The 15,001-nt window shown below is 43.3% G+C and overlaps 1 protein-coding gene across 4 annotated transcripts in view; it reads right to left on the bottom strand.

Annotated features, from left to right (window-relative positions):
* Positions 1–15,001, bottom strand: part of ACAP2 (ArfGAP with coiled-coil, ankyrin repeat and PH domains 2) — a 402,036-nt gene that overhangs the window by 97,797 nt on the left and 289,238 nt on the right. For all 4 annotated transcript variants that reach the window (XM_085635275.1, XM_085635276.1, XM_085635277.1 and 1 more), the window contains 2 exons: positions 10,424–10,529; positions 3,542–3,750 (listed from right to left, as the gene is read on the bottom strand). In XM_085635275.1, the coding sequence (XP_085491401.1) occupies positions 3,542–3,750; positions 10,424–10,529 (315 nt within the window). The remainder of the gene's footprint in view (positions 1–3,541; positions 3,751–10,423; positions 10,530–15,001) is intronic.

A 15,001-nucleotide genomic window follows, 5' to 3' on the forward strand; every position in this document is an offset into this window, starting at 1 on the left:
AGGACGCCTTCACCGAATGGAGGCATTGGTTGATGGGGGCAAGACATGTGGTATCGGTGTACACGGACCATCGGAACCTACAGTTCATGACGGCCACTAGACACCTTTCTCCCAGGCAGCTGCGGTGGATGATCTTCTTTGCGGGGTTCAACTTCCGCATCACATATCGGCCGGGGACGGAAAACCGGAAGGCGGACGCCCTGTCCCGTCAATCTGCAGTTAAGGAACCATTGCCTGCAACCGAGCGTTCCATCATTTCCCCGAGGATGGTATTGGGGGTTATCCAACCGGATACTTTCCTGAGGGGAATAAAGAGAGGGATCAGGTCATTCGCATGGCGGAGGTGGCTCCTCAGTCACAGAGAATGGCAGCTGAAGGACGGGATACCCCTGAAGGGCAGGTGCCTATTGATACCCACGCCTAGGCTAAGGAAACAAGCATTCATCTGGTGCCATGACTCTCCATGCGCAGGTCATTTGGGCTTTGAAAAAACGGTGGCTAGCATGGGACGGCATTTCTGGTGGCCAACCATGAGAGTGGATGTCAGGAGGTGGGGACAGGAGTGTCCTACGTGTGCTACCATGAAGGCCGACCATGGCCGAACCCAAGGGCTCTTACATCCACTTCCGACCCCGGATAGACCATGGGATAGCATATCACTGGACTTCGTGGTGGGCCTACCGGTAGACCAGGGGATGACGGCAATACTGGTGGTGGTGGATTACTTGACGAAAATGGGGCACTTCATCCCCTGCAAGAGAGTCCCTACGGCCGGGGAATTGGCGTCACTACTCCTAAAGAATGTGGTACGACTGCATGGATTACCTGGGGTGATCGTGTCGGACCGGGGGTCGCAGTTTACTGCGCAATTCTGGAAGACTTGGTGCACTGCGCTGCATGTTAAGACCGCCCTGTCCACCAGCTACCACCCTCAAACGGACGGCCAAACCGAGCGCCTGAACCAAACGCTCAAACAGTATCTGCGATGTTTTGTGGACCAGGGCAGGGAAGAATGGGTCGACTTGCTATGGGTTGCAGAGATAGCCTATAACAACGCCACTCACAGCTCCACACAGTCATCTCCGTTCTATAGCAACTATGGCCAACATCCCAGGTTCTTGCCATTTCTACATCCGTTCAGAGAGGACAGGATTCCCGCCACAGCGGACAGGGTGGCACACATAAAAGACACGTTGATGCGCTCAAGGGCTGTCCTAATAGAGGCCAAGAGAAGATACAAGGCTGCGGCAGATAGGAAGAGAAGGCCCGGGCCACTGTACCGCACTGGAGACTACGTCTGGATATCCACAAGAAACATGAGGTTTCGAAAGAACAGTGTGTTCCATCCCAAGTACATGGGCCCCTATCGAATTACCAAGTGTATGGGTCCCGTGAACGTGAAGGTGTGCTTGCCCCAGTCATTGCGGATACACCCTGTCTTTCATGTATCATTGCTCAAACCAGCACCCTCCAAGCCGTCTGGGACACCTAGGCCGGTATGCGTGGAGTCGGAGGTGGAGTATGAAGTGTCGGGCATACGGGCGTCCAAATGGCGCAGGGGGAAGCTGTGGTACCTGGTTGCGTGGAAAGGCTATGGCCCGGAGGAGCATTCATGGGAACCGGCTGAAGGGGTTCTTGCTCCGCGCTTGGTCTCCTTGTTCCATCGGCGTTTTCCTGCCAGCGCTGGACCCGTGGGGAGCCGCTGAGAGGGAGGATGTACTGTCAAGAATTCCTGTCATACAAGGGAAACACGCCCTTATGTAAACAGGAGAGCTGTTACATAACTCAAGGGAAACACGCCCTTATGTAAACAGGAGAGCTGTTACATAACTCAAGGGAAACACGCCCTTATGTAAACAGGAGAGCTGTTACATAACTCAAGGGAAACACGCCCTTATGTAAACAGGAGAGCTGTTACATAACTCAAGGAAAACACGCCCTATAAAGGGAGGAACCGGGAGGTACAAGGCTGTCGGATATTGTGTTTACACCGACGTACCTGCTTCGTGAAGAGCAGTGTTCAGGAGTGGTGCTCCAGTAAGGCAAGAACGGAGGTAGGTCGAGTCGTTACTCCCTGGGCCGTGTCTTGCCCCATCGTCACCTGTGAAGGACCCGGAAGCTCTACCGGTCAACCATTGAGCTTCGCTTTTTGACTCGGCTGAGTCCAAGCGCAGTGGCGCTTTTGCTGGTTGGAGTCGTAACTCCCAGCCCGACCAGAGACACAGGGACTGCCAGCTGTAACGCACACCAGGAGGTGTTTGCCGCGTTACAGACTCGGAAGTCCACAGGATCGATCGAGCGGCTGCTCTCGGTTCAGTCTTCTTGCTTGTGATTGGGGTATCGGTGACGCATCACCAGGAGGTGACTCCGCGTCCCGGTGCAGTCTGAGGAAGAGGTTGAGCGGCTGCTCCCTTCAGGTAGAGACCCCGGCTGGGTGTTTCCCTGACTCCTCGATTCTCCCCAACACTCTTCGTGCCCCTCACAGCCTACCGATTGGCATTGTCGGCCATTTCATTTCTGCCCTCTGTTGGCATACGCCGGGATCGGCGTATATGCAGAGGACGGTTAGGACCATCCGTGCTGTGGGCTGGTAACGTACTTAGCCTGGAGGATTCCAGTGACTATAACTTTTGTTTGTTCTTTGTATTTTATTTGCCTTCATTAAAAGAACTAACCCTTCACAAGTGGTTGCGTCCTCATTGTCGTGTCTGTTAAACGATCCTGAGACGTTCAGGGCGTTACAACTATGTACATCAAATTTACTAAAAATTGATCCATTTCAGGTTGTACTTTTTTGTAAAGTAAAAACCTCTGATACCATAGATCACTCTTTTTACTTGTCTCAGCGAGCCTGTTTAATGACTGTGAGTATTTATCTCTTTTGTACAAGACTCGAAAACTTTTTAAAGCAAAAATAACATTTCTTCACTGTGTCAAGTACATGTCCTTTACATAAAACATACACAAAACTTTATGCAAACATTGAGCAATTACTTAACATATAATACATAAACTGAGTGACAAATCTACAAATATAGACAAGACGTGAGGAAATTAAATCTCCACAGCATTCAGATATCCTTCTTTGTTTATCAAAACGTGGGAACTCAAACTTATTTATGCCTCGACGTAAATTACTTTTTGGTCCTATACAGGGTTAGAGAGTAGTATTCAAAGGTAGTTATGCAGGGCATTGATTAGATGTCTAGCTTTTGTTCTCCTGGGGACGAAGATGTCTGATTACTGTCCCAAGTAGATCTAATTGTCTGCTGCAGATGAACAATTGTGATTTTACAGCGGCCATGATTTTAGCTCAGTCTAGATGCTATGGCCATCCAGTTTTGATTGCTTTACATAATTGTAATACAAAAACGCATACTTTTTAAAAATAAAGTTAATTGGTAAGAAGTCATAAGCGCTGAGGACTGAACTACAGGTGCGACTAAAAGGATTACATACAAGAGTGCCCTTTGGTTGTATACACATGGATTCAAAAGAAGGATTCAGAATTCTAACACTTAATGGTTGGGCGGTCATCTACCTGTGTATCCCAGAACAGTCAATGCACAGGATGATTCCAAGGTTGATGCTGGCCCACCGCGGATCCGCCAGACCACAATCACAGCAGAAAGAGTTTCCAGCGATGCACTGAATCCGTTGTAATGCACTTTCACCTTTAACTAATTTCTCTTTCACCTCGCTGCCAGAGTCCAGACTTCCTGTGGAAGGTGAGGATTTCTTGTCCAGCTTCTAATTAAAGAGAAGGACATATTCACGAAAGAATTGAAATTGACAACTCTATTCAACAATCCTGCTTCACTAAAAAAAAAGTAATGTGAGACAACTTATATGTACATAGTAAATACCACAAGCAATAAGAAATCTTTAATGAATACCTTAGGCAAAAAAACACCTTCATAAAAGGCGGATTGATTTTCTTGTCCTGGTTGTATTATTGCCTATATTAAGATGTCTTCTGTAAACATTTTTACACATAGCTCTAAATGATTTCATCTACATATTTCTGTATAAAACATACAATGATGACATGAAATAAAAGATCAAACAAATATATTTTTTTCTCCATATTATATTGTGTGCCCTGATTCAAGACGCAGCTTGGTCTTACATATATCAAGTTGAGGTCTCAGTCCAGTCACTGACTCAGTGTAAAATATTCCACTAGATTTTGTGTGGCCGAAGCAAAAACTGAACCCATCTGCTTCAATGTCATGGACAGTGAACCACACACAATATTTAAATTGAAGACTTGAAAAATTATTAGCACTGGATTCAAACATCAAGTAAATTCATGAAGGTACTACTAGCCAAAGAAGTTCTGAACACAACTGTTGCTGGGCATTCAATGATGAATATGGACAAGCCCACCAGCTGTACTAAAAAGCACCCTCTTGGCAACAATAGAGGTGTATATCGCAATGAGCAAGTATGTATGAGCACAAGGGCCTAGGCCTGCAAGAAACATTTGTACCAGGGTTTTGTGGCACACAGCAGCAACCACTGCAACCATTATTGCTTGAATGGACAGGCAGTCTAATGAGAAAGGGGGTGGTATGTAGTGAAAATAAACAGATTCCAGGAAGAAAATAATTGTCTACAATGGACCACTTATAATTTCTGGAATGCAAAATGAGTGCCTTGCACTTGTACAAAAGATTGCAAGACGGTCACACTGCCAACTCGGAATTTAGCAACAGGTTCAAGTACTGATTCGATTAATTGTCTTACAGTGCAAGCTATGGAACATTTAGCATTTGCACCAGTTCACAGAGAAAAGAAACAAAAAAAGGTTTCCCCAGAGGCAAAAATCAGGCAAGTTACCAGAAAAGCACGTCTGCACCAAGCATGAGACCTGCATGTATATAATTGTGCAGGTATAAAGTACCACTGACAAAATGAAGACTACAGTACAGGACCCAGGAAAAGCACTCGGAGCAGCACATAGTAGAGCAAGAAAAGACCCTGCTGAGCGGCACAGAATGAGATTTAATAGAGCAGGTTCCTACAAATGCCCACCAGTGGAAAGAAGCCACAGTGCACTAGGATTCAACATCAGAGTGCAACAGTGACATGGTTTAGGATTGGTGAACATGAAATGAACAAGATCTGAGTAATGCTCATGAAATAGAAGAAAAAGAAACCTTCTTAATAGACAACATCCTCCCCTCAAAAACACAGAACTGAACAACAACACACCACTTAACAGAATCCTTATAAAGCTCTGATGTTAGAAAATGAAGTTCCTATGCCAAAAGGAGCTCCATTGTAACTGGAATGCATACCCTGAGAATAAGGAGATGGAATATTTATTATACAACTTGTCTAAGCGACTCTTTGCTAGGGTGGGATGTGACAGTTCAGAGACAGGCTGACAGTGGAGAGGAATGCACCAAACAAATAAAAGCAGTGGGGCAAGAGGAGAGCAGAGGACATTATGCAAATAAAAAGAGCTGCATTCTCTAAATACCAACCTCCCTTTAGGAGCAATGCCTTGAGGAAGAAATCAGATGACATATGCAATTTAAAAAACAAACTCATTAAAGGGGGCACACCAACATCACGAGCAGCGCAGGCTCCAAGGAGCAATCAGACTATTAATAGTCATTCCAATGCAATGGAAATTGCACAACTGCACACTGAAATCCAATCACAAGTCTCCTGGTTTTCACACTCCAACTGGAAAACCACATCCACAGAGAATGCAGTAGAAGCAAAAAAGGAGGAAAGAAGCATTGAATCAAAAAGAATTCACAAAGAGATATGGAGTACCGGACACTAGGGAAACACCAGCCATACAAAGCCTGGTTTCAAAATCTTGAACATGTGTTAGACACAATTATTCTAGGTGAAGGCCTTGTGAATAACCACGTCTGATTATCTGTTTTTAGGGAGTTGCATGACAATGTTGTTTGTCTTCTGGAATCTTGTTACAATCTCTCAAGTCTTGTGTAATAATCCTTGTATCCTCCTGTGTAGCTGCTTTTATGTGGAAAAATATTAGTGGTTGCAGGAAGGGGAGAAGATTTATTAGAATGACAGGGAATGCTTGAGGGTAAATCAACAAGTTAACTTTGGTAACACTCTTTCAGGTAGATATTGTATCTGACTGTAGATTCCGCAGCACAGAATATCCCGCAGGCAATTAGATCCAGATATTTTTTACATAGTAGTGATGCTGCAGGCCGCTGGGCATCTAGGTACCATCCCTGTGTCCTAAGGTCCGTTTCATATTTTTCCCTTTCTGCACACAGAGATGTTGAGTGTGAACAACTGTTGGTTAAGTGTGATGGATAGCAACTGGGATCTCTTTGGATGTTAAAAAGAGACCACTCTACAGAATTTGGACACAGGAGTGCAGTGAGGATTCTGCCGTTAGACTTCATAACCACCAGAAAGAACTATTCTGAAGTTAAGTAACTTGTTCTTTTGATGGTAAGGAATCTGCAGTTAGAAGGATCTTCTAACTGTCGATTCATTACCTTGGAATATAGACCAAAGCTTTATCTCCCCAAGGTGGAGGGTCTGTGGAGAGGACCCAAAAGTGTTGAGGGGCCACGCAGGCAAAATATCCTACCCGCAAGACATGGCTTTTATGGTGGTAGCGCTTTGTGAAAGTACGTATGCACGGACAACCTTGTTGAAACCTAGCAGATGTCAAGGATAGGCACACAGCCTACCAATGTAATGGTGGCAGCCTTAGCCTCGGTGGAACGGGCTCTCCAACTTTACAGGGGCAGATTATTGTCCAGTGCGTAGCAGATCTTAATTTCCAAATTGACAAAGTCCTCTTTTGCACCGCCTTCCCTTTCTTTGCTTATGAACTGCCCCCTCACAAAGTTGATTGTTCCAAGGACCATCGAGTGATCAATCAATGTGAAAGCTTAAAGGTGTTAAGGTTCTACAGATGGAACCAGTCCTGCACTGAAAATGCCTTAAGTTCACTCACACGACATGCTGAAGTGATGTACTGAGAAAGATGAACTTCAAAGTCAGGAGACACATTGGCTCTACTGGCATACTCATGAGAAATGTTAAGAACAAGTTAGGGTCCCCTAGTGGCATAATAAAAAGCGCGGGAGGAATCCTGTGTCAAACATTTAATAAGTCTCATCACAACAGCTTCTTTGAACAAGGGCAGTTTGTCAGGTAAACACAGAAAGGCTAGGAGGCTGACAAATAACCTTTGTTACTGATGCCTACAAAGCCTTGCTGGGCTAAAGACAGCAAACCAACAAAAGGAAATCAGCTTTGTTCGGCTTGTAAGGGGTTAGTGTTGTGAACACAACACCAAGTTAAATATTTGTCCCAGTGCCCAGCATAAATGTTTTTTGTGTGGAACAGAATCGGGTGGCAAGCTAGAAATCCACCAAATCAGGTGGCAAATCAAACTCAGTCAATTAGCAATGTACAGTCCCCACGCATGTAGGTGTAGACTGTGTAGTCTGGCTGGTGCTCTGCTTTGTTGCAGATACAGGAGGTACCGGTGAGGTGGCAGTCTGATTAGAGGTCAGATGCTCATGTCCAGAAGGTCTGGATATCACACTTTACTAGCACAATTCTGAACCACTAAGGGTTGGAGATCCAGAGACGGGGAAGAGTGCAGGAGTCCAGCCTTCCATTCCAGCCAGAACAAGTCTCCTAACAAGTGTTCTTGGAAAACACAGAGCAAAATTCAATGTTGCACTTTCTTAATGGTGCTGAGATGATCTAGCCAGGGTTCTCCCCTCTGTAGGAAGATGCTCTGAACCACCTCAGGATCGAGAAGCCACTCGTGACCTGCCAGATGTTATCTACTTAGTTTGTCTGCTTTGGCACTGCCAGGTGCTTTGTAATCAGGGAGATATCCTGGCACTCTAACCAACTCCGCAGACACAAAGCCTCCTTGCACAGGATCCCACACTGCCCTGCTTATTGCAGTACCACATGTAGGTAGTGTTGCCCGTGAGAACCTGCATCACCCTCCCCCTGATGGATGGCAGGATGGCCTTTAGAGCCAGGTGAATGGCCCGCAGCCCAAGCAGATTGATGTGGAGCCGGCCCTACACAAGAGACAAGAGCCATCTGATCTCCACCTCCCTCAGAGGACCTTCCCAGCCCAGCACTGATGCGTCCTTCACCAACTTCCACTCTGGGCGGGGAAGGGAGAGTGGCCTTCCAAAGGACCAGTTGTATTTCAGCAGCCACCCCTGCAAACCCAGAGTTGTCTCCTCTGAGACCAGAATGATGTCTGCAAGATTGCCTTGATGCTGGGCCCATTGGAACTTCAAGTTCCATTGCAGAGCACACATGTGCAACCTGACATAGCTGATGAGAATGATGCAGAATGTCAAGAATCCTCAAGAGATTCTATCACCATGATGAATGACCGAGCCTCAAACACTGGGATCATACACTGAATGTCCTGCACTTGTTGCAGTGTAGGAAAAACCATTAACTCCACTGCGTCCAGGATCACCCAAATGAATGGGAGCCTCCGAGAAGGAATCAGGTGGGACTTTGATATATTTATAATGAGTCATATGGTCTGGGTTCATCCACGACTGACTGCGGCCAGCCCACCTCAAGCAACCAGTCATTGAGGTACAGAAATATAGGTAAATTGGACATCTGAAGATGGGCAGCAACGACAGCCATCACTTTCGTGAACACTCTAGGGTCACTGGTGAGATCGAAGAGGAGCATGGCAAAGTGAAAAAACTCATGGCCTCCCATGAACCACAGATCACACCTGTGAAACAGCTGGACAGGTATATGAAAATACGCTTCCTGCAAGTCCAACAACACCATCCATTGGCCCAGCTCCACAGCAGAAAGGAAGTGAGGCGGCGTAAGCCTTTTTAATTTGTCCTTCCACAGGGAGGCTTCGGGGCAGGAGGACCATGACAGGCCTGAGACTCTTGTCTTTATCAGGATAAGGAAACCGTGATAGTAACCATCCCTGCCTCTTTTCTAGTCTGGTACCTTCTTAAAGGCATCCTTGTAGAGCAACAGGCACACCTCCTGTAACGGGATAGACAGATGCTCATCAGAATGTGGGAGGCACAGTGGGTGCATAAGAAAGAAAAGGCAGGACTTAGACGTTATAAACCATCTGTTAGCCATCTGCGGGACGTAATAGATCACCAACCTGGGAAGAAATGTTGAATCCTGCCACTAAGGGCATACTAAAGCAATTTGCTGGCAAACATAGCAGGTGAGGAGGAATTGAAAGAATGATGGCCCTGCTGGCCCCTACATTGTATGCCAGACCAGAGTCCATGGCCTCAAAATGACTGGAGTGTCTAATACAACACTGGCTGGGACGGTTGGCTCTGTCTGTATGCTGCCAGCCCTCTAAAATAGTCTTTAAACTTCCAGAACTGATGCAGAAACTTTGTGACAGGAGTCAATGGTCCCAAGGAGCCCGTTGTAGCTCTGCTTTCTTTAAAGCATTCTAAAGCTGATTTCACCTACCCTCCGAAGAGGCAAGGTCCATCAAATGGCATGTCCATTAGGGAGGCCTGTGGCCCAAGCAGCAGAATATCTATCAAAATATTTGTATTGGTCTCAATGGAGCATCCCTAGAATTTTAGTGCCTCAGTCGTCCTGCGAACAACAACTGGTAACAAGGCTCTCACTTCTGTTGATGGCCCAAGTGACAAGTCGAGCTCTGCCTCAGGAGAGTTATCACTCACTGATTTTCTGTAAAACAATGTTTAGGGTACACCATCATCATAATGGGGGGGGGGGGGACACAAGCCATCACCAACATCCTGGGGTGTCCCTTTGCTCTGGCACTGAACCAGAGCCAGAAACAAAAATATAGCAGAGCCTCTCGAAATTCATAATCCCTTAGACATTTAGAGCAATGGCTAGCATTACAAAAAACTCTCATGATTAACTGGTATACATTCTGTATTGGGGAAGAATGGGATGAAGAGCTGAAGTACCTGCAGTGGAGCAGTAAATAGGAAGTGTGGACCAGTTGCAAGGGAGAAACTAGATAAATCTAGCATGCTGTCACGTACACACTGGAGCATTTTACAGTGAATGAAGGTCATGAGTATCTGTGTGGCAGGATGTCTCTGCAAACGCTGAAGATTTTGTAAGTTTATGATGTTCCTATTTGTATTTTTATGATCACTTTGGTGTTTTTCAACTGAGATCTTTGTTCAGGGGCTGTGCCTTGGGTGGCAGTAAAAAATAATTGGAATTCAGGGCTCTAGGCCTCAAACATTCATATCACAAAAAATAGTTTCTTCTTGACCATCTTGATCATCAGGCAAACAACCATCTGCCCATAGGCTTGGTGGTTCACCTGTCTTCTCTTCAAGGCAAACAACTGAAATTGTCCATCTTTCATGACAAACTTAGTGAACCTTTTTGTTTATTTGTTTTTATGAAATGACTATCTCTTACTTACCTCCGTTTCATCACTCTTTTCTCTATATGCTGTAGCAATACTAGTTTGGACAGCTTTGATCCATGCCTGTCGCAGCTTTTCTGAGTCAGCCTGTAGCATACAGCTCCTAAATGAAAGACAGAACACAGTTTTATTAAACTAGAAGATTCAATGCTTTCAGCCAGTAGTGCTGAACAATTTTCTGAGTAGGTCAAAAGTCACAGCAGTGTCAGGTCTCCACAATTACTAAGAGTTGGAAAAATTCTCAAGTTATTTAAATGTGCAAGTCTATCGAATGAGAAAAATATATTTAGGGCAGAATGTGTGCCTTACAGAGTCTCTGAAAGGGAGTTGGTTTATCCAATATTTGTTATCTTGAAGTGGGCTTCACAGATGTATTTTGAGCTCCTATTGATGCATATGTGACTATAAGGTGCTAGGTAGTGTATGGGCAACAGTGAGCACTGTCTAGTTGGCATGTCGTTGCCGATAACAATTCTGTCCCCAAAGCACCATATTCCCGGCAAAAATATTGCCCATAGTAGCACTGTGCAGGGTACTCTGCCAGGGACAAATTTAGAAATTATAGAGTACACAGTTTACTGAGCAAAAGACCGTGGCCTCAAAAGTTTGGGCCTTAAACATAAAAGGTTTGTTGAAATACAGCTTTATATCTTAACTTACAAATTAACTCTCAACATACTTGTCACATGGAAGTACTTATCGTAATACTGAAGCTGGCATATTCTATGAGGATGTGCAAGAAGTACTGCTTTAGGGACTCTTCCTGTTCATTTTATATTTGCAGTTGATGCAAAATAAATGGATTTTAGTACTGCAGTTTGCTATTCTTCTTGAAAGTTGATTTATTCTTGATGTTCCACAGAGTCTGTAATAGCTCTCCCTTTGGTTCCCTCACAATCACGCAGAACTGTGCTCATTATACACGCTGAATTCACTTAGAGCACTAGTGTTGTTGGTACCCACAGGCACTCAAAACTCTGTTTGTAGTTACAGTAGCTTCACTCACAAATCTCCCCTTTTTAATACCGGACTAAAAGGTCTGGTATTGATAACACCAAACGATTGGAGTTCTGCTCTTGATAACAAACATTAGCTCAGATCAATTTGTACTAATAACTAGAAAGCAAAGTCTCTCAAATATCCATGCTCGATAATGCTGACAGTAGGATTGAGTTCTGCTCCAATCAATAATCAAACTCACACACAGGTCATTTTTGACAGTACCCGGTTCCTTGCTAGTATAAACTTTGATCTTGATTAGAATACTGGGATTTGTTAAGAGTTGTACATTTGATAAGAAAGACTTAGTCAGAGCTTTATACTCAACATTACCTCACTTACCCCAGAGATAGCCTCTTTATAAGCTCTCTGATCTTTGCTCTGGCATTTTACTACCTGTTCTTGAGATTACCCAGACTCTTTTGTAGCTATTTGCTTTAAGACATAGTCACACAGATTCTTCATCCATGTAAAATCATCACCAACTCATTCTACTCAATACATCAAGACTCTCCGAGAGAGCTGAACTTGTTAATACACAGACTCCCTTGGGGTCTACTCCTGCTAACACCCAAATTCACTCATGGATCTATCTTCTTTGATATATAAAAATGCTTAGAGTTCTGCTCTTGACAACAGAATCATCCAGAGTGCTGCCTCATACTATATCCTGCCCACCTCCGACCTCTACTGCACACAAAACCCAGACTCGCTCAGAGAGCTATTCTAGAAAAACTCTAACCCCACTACCTCTTCTCATTGATCAAACCATATTTTCCCAAAAGACATCTCAGATCCTCAGGCACTGCTCTGACAGTGATCCCTAGGGTCCACAGAATCGGTCTTGGTGGGAGCTACTTCAGGCAGCTAAACTCTGTAACTCCATGCCTTTGTATCTGAGAATGGAGCCTTCCGAGATCTTATTAAAAAACAAAAATGAAAAACCTGGTTCCTTCAGGAAAAACCGACAGTAGGTCTAGGGCAGGGTCATGAGGATTTCTTAGCATGTAGACACTTCGACTGGAGTAACCAGGCACTTTACAAAATCCTAACACATAACACACTTACTCAGAACCCTACTTTGAAAAATACTCAGTTGGACATCTGCTTCACATTATGCAGCTATCTGAAACTACAGTACAAATCATGCAGATTTTCTGTGAAGTTAAAAAATACTCTTATTTTACAGCTGGACAAGTGAAAAATAAATTCTACATGAACGGTAAAAAAGAATTGATTTGTCAAAATCACAAATTAACTAGGCAGACAACGGCACTAGTGAACTAATTACTGTAGTCAAGCAACATTTTTTCTTCTACCACCACTAGTTTACTCCCCCCCCCCCCATTCTGAGAAAAAAACACAGACCTCAATCTTTGTCCTAATAGAAAACGTCTATGAATTATTAATTTATTTAATTGAGCACAAATCACAAATTCAACTGTCACATGGCATCTTTACTGACATTATACTCACATGCAATCAGTAGAAATGTGAGTGAGTGACATGAAGGTTAGAAGCTGATCCTTTCGAAGTGAATGCAATCCACACAGCTACACACTAAGAAAACTAAAACCAAAGGGTATACCCCGCCCCCGATCTCAATATCTCCAACTATATCCCCAAGACTAATGAAGACCATAAAAAATATATTGCCACATCAAGGACTTTCCGAGGACCTTTATCTTTAAAGACTCCTTGGCCGACTAACTTTTTTTAGCAGTTGCTTGAAGCAAGGTAAAGTGTTGCTCTTATTAAAAATAGTACACTGGATGCAAATATCCTTGATAAATATTTTTTAATTACTATCTTCTGTATAGGATAGAGAATGGAAATGAAAAACCTGCTAAATTGCAGAGGTTTTCGCAGCAGAATTCTGTTTAGGCCAGTGCAATACAACATATAGTTGGATTGGTTGAAACACAAAGTGAGTCTGTTTATTACTGTCAGTCCTTTTTAAAGGCATTTTAAGCTAGAAAATATCTTACTTGTGAGCAGGGAAAAGAAGTTTCCGATTTGAATAGGTTCACTTTTATAACATATCACACATTATCAGAGTGTACCAAAATTAAATCCTGCTTCATTTTGATACACCATGAACTTGTGACATGCCTCATTCACTCTTTGATACTACAAGGGATATACCTGAATGTTGAAAGAGAATGTTAAACGTTTAGTGAAGAGACTACTGACGTTCCGAACTAAGGTGGCAAAACTCATTTCATTTCATTTTCATTTCATAAAGCTTTATTCGGTGCATGAAAAATGACCATAAAAGCACAACCATAATAATAAAAACAAATATCAGATACAGCAGAATAACATTTAGAAAGCTACAAATAACAAATGTTACAATCTTAAAAACACATACTTTTCCTGGCCTTGATTGAATGAATTAAAAACATGGCAGTAAAAAAACAGATATCGGCGTATTGTAGTTTAAAAACTAAACTCATTGCTTGATTAACTGTGCGTAAACCATATTTACAAAACATAGGTTTTAAATAGGCAATACGAAAATTCATATACAGTTTGCAGATAAGAAGAAAGTGCACAGTGCTCTGTTTAGAGACGCCATCACACATACAAGGCCCTTGCGGATATTTCTTTAGTGTTGACAGTGCCACCAGATGATGGGCAATACCAAACCTCAGTCTGGTCAACACAAACTTATGGGATGGCCTCGTTACACATACTAAATAAATGGGTAAACCTTCATCGAGCTTATACTTATAAAACAAAACAGTAGATGGCCCGTTTTCTTGCGGTAAATGCCCAAAAAATAGTTTTTAACTCTTGTTTCGTTATTAAAGATATTGCGTTAGGGTCCATCAAGATGTTTAAATTAAAAATCTCAGAAAAACATCTAACCACATATTTTAACCAGGGTATATTTAAGAATTTATCCAACGAGAGACAGTCCTCGATGACCAATCTATTGAAGGTTTTTTCTTCTTGGAGCCAAATAGAACGCCAAATCATGAGTGGCCTCAAAGATAGTTGGTCAGTAAGAAAATTAATATCAAGCTCTCGATGGATGAGGTCAGTACAAGCAGTGGGTGGTAAAGATAGAAGTTTTTTTTAAAAAGCATTTTCCTCTAACTGCAAAAAATGGGCAGGAAAATGTCCCCAGACACCCGCCCCATACAGAGCAATACTGACACACCTGGCTTGATAAATCTTAAGCATATCCCTGATACGTCGGTCTCCAACCTTCGCAGCAAATCTAAAAACGCCATGGGCATTTTTAGCCATTTTAATACGAATATTTTTAAATTCATTTAACCATTTTCTATCATTAGAAAAGGTAATACCAAGATAACAAAATGTATCCACCTGGAGCTCCTTATCTATAAAAAAGGAAAAATTAGCAGATTTAATTCTCTTTACGCTTTTAGCCCCAAAGGTCATAATATACGTTTTCTTCTTGTTGATAGTCAACCTCCTATCCTTAATAAAGGAAGAGAATCTATCAATCAGACGCTGCAATCCTAATGGAGTTCTAGAAAGTAGGACAGGGTCATTAGCGTATAATAACACAGGCACGGGGGAACCTTTGATCAGAGGGGCATCTGC

This window comes from Triturus cristatus, chromosome 11, assembly GCF_964204655.1.
Source record: "Triturus cristatus chromosome 11, aTriCri1.1, whole genome shotgun sequence".
NCBI classification, from domain to species: domain Eukaryota; kingdom Metazoa; phylum Chordata; class Amphibia; order Caudata; family Salamandridae; genus Triturus; species Triturus cristatus.